Here is a 6401-nt window from a genome sequence, read left to right on the forward strand (position 1 = left end):
GAGAGCTGAAAAAGCTGGCGGTGATGGGAAACATGTGGCCGTGCAGAGGAGTCGGAAAGAAGAAACCCTGCTGACGGCTGCTCAGAAAGGTAAGGTGGGCTGTGGCCGCTCCCGAGTGGGAGCACTGGGCACTGCTCAGAGAAAACTGCTGCTGCAGCTGAGGTTTTAGAGCCCCAAAACTCAGGAATTAAAAAAACCCCCACAGTTCTCAGAAAACCAGCAAACCTGTCTCTTTTCAGATCATGTTGTTTGTAGCAGTCGGTACATTTCAGTGTCCGTGTTGCACAAGCAGACAAATTATGTGGCTTCTTCCAGACAGCTTGTTTATTTAGTGTAGAAGTCACATCAGGAGTAAGATGTAGTAGCGTCTCATTTCCCTTGTAAACACAACCTGTCTCGGTGCTGTTAAAACAAGTTTACTTCCAGCAAAATTGTCAAAGCTTTACATACGGTACTAGCTTCCTTATAGGATGGCTGTCACTTTTGTTGGTCTCATTAATTTCTGTGAAAAGTGGTTACTACATAATTAGCCTCAGAAATTCTAAGTGCTTTTAAAAGGTTTGTTTAAAACATCCTCAACTGATGAGAAGGCTGCAGGAAAAATGTCTGTTAAAGTTTCCTCAGTAAGTTCACTGAAAGGCGCACCTTATCACTTAAGCAAAGCAGTAGTCTTTTTCAGTTTCTCAAAAGTACTTTGTAACAGAGAATCTCATTACTTTTTTTTTTTTTTTTTTTTTTTGGAGTGTATATTGACACTTTTGCTAGTACATTAGATCAAGACTAATAGATAAAGACAACTCGGATAGACAGCAGTTGATGGTGTCAATAAATAAAAGACATATTTTGGTCTAGTATCCCTCCGTTTTATTGTTCCCTTGATTGGCAATTCATAATATCAGTTATTTTCAGTGTGTGCAATTTGTAAGCTTATGCTTTTTTATTTTTACTTCTTCCTTTCTTTGCATAAGTCTTGCAATGATTGTGGGTTTATATGGTAGCTTGAATACTGCAGTGCTAAATACCTCCTTAGTTCTTAAAGAAGCCAGCTCTCATGCTATATGGCAAGTAATAATAAGTGCTAATCTGGGTCTTAAAAACACCTAGTAAGAAAACAGAAACTAAGAAGGCTTAATACAGAGATATAAATATGCCCTGCACAACATTAGAGACATTCCATAGTCTCTTTTTTTTTTTTTTTTTTTTTTTAAGTGATAAGGCATTATGGAAGCTGTTATTGGAATTTTTTCTTCTGCCAAAATGTTATTTGAGCTGGAGAGTAATAAAAGAGCATTTATATAAGAAAGCTATGTAGGTCTTACTATCCAAGATTGTAACTCCTGTGTTCTTTTCTGTCTATTTCAGTGAAAGAAGCTGGAAGAGACTTTACCTATTTTATTGTGGTGCTTGTTGGACTTGGTGTTACAGGTTATTTTTTAAAATTATATTTGTTATCTCAAGATACTTTTCATTAATTCCATCTGCTTTGGTTAGTTTTCATTCCATTTGCTGTTATCTCTGTTACAGGTGGTTTGTTCTATGTGATTTTTAAAGAGCTATTCTCTTCTTCTAGTCCAAGTAAGATCTATGGAGATGCCTTGGAGAAATGCAGATCTCACCCTGAGGTTGGTTTTTGAACCTTAGGCATAAGTTTGTGGCTTTCAGTAGTTACTGTCTCTCTTTGAGTCAAAAGTTTGCACAAGGAATCTCACAAGCAAAGCTACAGGAACACCTGTGTGGTGCTTAGCAGGCAAACACCAGCACATCTGCCTATGCTTTTAGCTGGCCAGAGGTGGGTCAGCTCCAAACTGGAGCCTATATTAGGACAAGTTAATGCAAGCACTAATGCTGGGTGAATACGTTAAGTGAGCGTACCACAGCACGACAACTGAGGCAACTACAGTGTCTGCCCCTTCAGAGCAAGTGGCTGTGTCTCCATACAGAAAGTCTTACAGACATACCTGAAGGACTACTAAATATAGTACTTAAGAAGTTCTGCAGGTCAGGGAAGCAGCTTGTCCCACTCAAGTTTTGTAGGTCTAGCCTGCTGCCTTTGCTCAGCACAGTTACTCTGTTTTGACACTTCACTGGGGTTTTGTTATACTGAGAAGCACTGCATAAGTGTCCAGGAATTTAAACTCTTCACTTGAAACACGGTTATCATTCTTGTGGCTCACAGGAAAAGAGAAAGTGAATGGTCACGTGATCACAGTCACATAAGATGGCTAGATGTAAACAAAAATCAATCTAAAATTATATTTTAAAACCCACTACTTCAGGCAAAACAAGAAATGCATGGAGTGTCTTTCAGACATCATTGCCACAGATGCCACTGTGGATAACCTAGAAATGAGGGAACCAGGGAAGTTGTGGATGCCCCATCCCTGGAGTTGTTCAAGGCCAGGCTGGATGAGGCTCTGAGCAACCTGGTCTAATGGGAGGTGTCCCTGCCCATGGCAGGGGGGTTGGAACTAGATGATCTCGAAGGTCCTTTCCAGCTCTGACCATTCTATGATTCTATGAAGTGGCATGTTGTCATTAAAATAAAAATTAAGACTGCTTTTGGAGAAGTTTGTAGAATTAAAACTTCTCTTCAGTATTTATACAGTAAAAATCACCCTCTCTTTCTAACCAACTTCAAAGTTGTAAGTTTAAAACTAGGTTAATTTGGTCTGGCTTTATAGATCTGACAAAAAACCCCTGAATTTCTTAAACAGTGTTTTTTAGATAACGTGAAGGGGAGTGCATTTGCATTTTAAACTTTGAAACATTCTCTTGGAGGGGACATGAACAAATATTTCATGCTTTTTTCCTTTTTACACAGAATGTCAGTAAAGTATAAAATACACAGAAGAGAGATTAAAATATAATCTCAGAGGTTGGTGCAAATGGAAGATATTAGTAGGATTTATTATAGACATTTAATATGTGACTAAAGAAAAGCACTGAAATACAGAGGAATTTTCCTTATACTGTTTTTTTCATAAACTCTTCTATTCTTGACATATCAGACCCACAAGGGGCATTTTGTTGAAAGAAAACGCATTCACAGCAGGGATATGAGCTGATACTGGAATATCTGTCTGAATGTGATACCTTCTGACAACTCAATCTTTTCTCTTGTAGATAGTTGGTGTTTTTGGTGAATCTATTAAAGGTTACGGGGAGGCAACAAGAAGAGGAAGACGACAGTTTGTCAGGTACTCTTTGGTGTTTGCCTCACACAGACACTATTTTTTGCACAGCAAAGACATTTTGGGTCACATAATAACAAGTTAGATCTAGATTAATGAACTGTGTGTGATATACCCTGTCACTTTTGAGTGAAAATGAAAGCAGTTTTTTGCAGTACCTCTTGTGTGGCACATACCACTAAATACAGTGCACATACAATATAAAATGCCAATTCTTGAGTGCCTCAAAACAAGCAATGGTCAGCATGGTAAACATAGAGCTGGTCCCTCCAAAAAATAGAATGAGTCTGAAGAAAGTAGTGCAGAGGCCAAGGTATGCATCTGGGGAGTAGAAGTCTGACTGAAGTTTACAGTGGAAACCCTCAAATAGCATTAAATTGTTCTTTGAGAGTTTTTCTATGTTTGAAGCAGTAGAATTTGTCAGGCCAGAAGAGCAGGAGGTACTAACTTTCAGACTTTCAGTAATCCAGCTTGCTCTGTTTAAAGCTAGGCTGGGGCTGACTGCACGGGTTGTAGTCACTGCAGTCAGTGACTATATTGTCCTGTGGTGATACTCAACATTTTGGGCACTTGAGGCCCCATCTCTACTGTTTATTTAACAGAACATTTCTCACCTAAACCTTTCATGACTGTGTCTATTTCTTATTCTCCTTTTGAGGGAAACAACAGAAGTAATTTTTACAAAATGTAAATGCTTCCTGCACTATAACCCAATAGGGGCCTTGTCTTCTTTGGGATCTTTGACTTGAATTTATTCAAGGAGGTTTCATACAGGATGGGACACATAAGCCCAGGTATACAACTTGAACCATGAAATTGAGAATGTTTTTCCATAGGAAGGTGATTTTTACTGGTGGAAGTTTTATCTTTTCACCAGATTCTGTGAAAAAGCATTTAAAGTGGAGGTGCTAAATGAAAACGATATGCACAAATGTTTTAAGCATGTCTGTAAAACAAAACATGTAAATAAGTAAATGTACTGTCTGCTTTCCTAGTATTTAATTTCCGTAATTTTGAAAGTCTAGTATTTTAAATAGAATTTTGAGATGAGGACTTTGTAAGATTGTAAAGTCTGTGTTTGCAGTTTAAGGATGACCTTAAATGTCTCAAAAATGTACAGATTTTTTTTTGTATTAACACCTTGAACATGAATTTACTGCAGTAAGACTCTTCATTCATCTTTGTTCTCTGTAACCCATCATGTTACCTTAAACTGTATTGGAAGTTGTGTATCTGGGCATTACTAATGTAAAGAAGAGCTTGGTAGTATGCAGCAGTCAGTAATTTCAGTAGGAAACAAACTATCACCAGAACTCTAGTTTGACCATTAGTTTCTGCAAGTGGTCGCCTTGAAAGTGATTGGACCTTTCTACTTGTCTAATATTTGAGCATAACCTAAATCCAGTCTAAATATCAACATTTAGGTTGGAGATCTGATATCAGTGCCAAATTTACACAACTTCTGTAGAATTACATTCTTGCCAAAATAAGTAAAGCATATAGTAAACTGTAACAAACCTGATAATTAAGTTGACAAAATGTTCTTTGTGTGTTTTGTCTTGGTAACTTAGTTTAAATGCCTAAATAACCCTGGTAGTCTTGGTGATGTGAGTGTCTCTTTCTAGATGTCAGGCTCTGAATCTGGGAGTTCTTTAGAATAAATACAAACAAATTCCAGAATCTTCAGCCACTGGATTGCTGTTGAGTTTTGAGGGGAGGACTGGAGTGAGGACATTTAAGCACTTGATCTATTAATTTTCAACTAATGCCAGTGAGTTCTTCTATCTCCACTACTCCTTGTATGCTCACAGTAAAGCTTGGGAAGAGCATCAGAGAAGGAATGCATGGTAGCACAAGGACTGCATTGGAATACACTTTTTCACAAAATAGTTAAGCAGCTCCTCTAAGTAAGAAGTTCAAATTTGAAGTTTAACTAACATATAATATGTATCCTTGCTGGGTGGTTTGGTTTTGTGTTTTATTTTGCTATTTTTAGTCACATTGAATACGTAAAGGATGGACTGAAACATATGCGTTTGAAGTTCTATATTGAGGGCTCTGAACCAGGGAAACGGGGAACAGTCCATGTGGAAGTCAAAGAGGTAGGTACAATTGCTCAGTACAGCTGCCAAGCTTAAATCTTGAATGTAAACTACCGAAGATGAAAAAACAGAGCCTGAAATGGTTTTCTTTACAGAATCCTGAGAGAGGAAGATTTGAGGTCCGCTACATATTTGTGGATGTTGACACCTATCCTAGAAGAACCATTGTCGTAGAAGACAACAGATAGCCAATGATCAAAGTTGCTGCCTCATCTCACCGAGTACTGGATGATACTGGTGTAACCACTCTACACGTGAATTGTTTGGTGTTCTTGATCGTATCTTGCAGCTTTGGGGTCGTCTTACAGGAAGTAGCTTCTCAAGGCCTCCATCAAGATCTTTCATAATAACAGATACAGGATTTGAAGTAAAGCTGATGAAATATGGTAGAGCCATCACTTATGACAGATACTTTTGACATAGCAAAGTAATGGCTCGTAATAAACAGTTTAATGCTGGATAGTACTTCTATGCACCCAAAAACTGAGTCTTCCAAGATTTTAGGTTTGGATGGGGAATTTTTTGTCTTCCTTTGCCTGGATTTCCCTCTAGCACTGCAATAAAGAGAGTGGTACTTTTAAGTGTAGACAAACTCACTGTTTTCGTTCTGGATGCCTTTGTGTAGATAAGAAGGTAAAATAATGCATGTTAGTGATGCAGAAGAGATCTAGCCCAAAGGCATGAGAATATGGATTGTGGAGACACACATCCATGGCAAATGACTGAAGATAAAGACTTCAATATTGGTGGCTTCTAAATGGATTAGCAGCACACAGAACAGCAGCACTGTTCTGTTCCTTCCAACATTTGCCATGCTGCCCTGCTAACTAATGACACTGTTGTAGCTGCTCTGTGCTGCCCAGTTTTTCCATTAACTTAACTAATAAAAATCCGCTGGGAATTAGATACATATAGGTTTATCCAAACTCAGAAGCTCAACTCATGACCAAATTTCTCACCTGGGTTTCTTCCTTAGTGCAACATGACAGATAGCTAGCATAACTCTGTATGTTAGTAAACCAACAAAAAATATTTAAGCTTTAGCTTTTTACATTTAACCACCTTCAACACCAACCAGTGGATTTTTCTGTCGTTATGTATCGTACAT

General features: G+C 38.1%; 1 protein-coding gene across 1 annotated transcript; it reads left to right on the top strand.

The window, feature by feature from the left end:
- Window positions 1-4: 4 nt before the first annotated feature.
- On the top strand, window positions 5-5481 carry TIMM21 (translocase of inner mitochondrial membrane 21 homolog (yeast); the record flags this gene model as incomplete). Its single annotated transcript, XM_010085690.1, has 6 exons — window positions 5-89; window positions 1363-1425; window positions 1525-1626; window positions 3128-3197; window positions 5188-5293; window positions 5389-5481. Coding segments are annotated over 6 exons (519 nt in total), but the record flags the coding sequence as incomplete, so codon positions are not given.
- Window positions 5482-6401: the final 920 nt, after the last annotated feature.

This window comes from Pterocles gutturalis, unplaced genomic scaffold (genome assembly GCF_000699245.1).
Source record: "Pterocles gutturalis isolate BGI_N339 unplaced genomic scaffold, ASM69924v1 scaffold19210, whole genome shotgun sequence".
NCBI classification, from domain to species: domain Eukaryota; kingdom Metazoa; phylum Chordata; class Aves; order Pterocliformes; family Pteroclidae; genus Pterocles; species Pterocles gutturalis.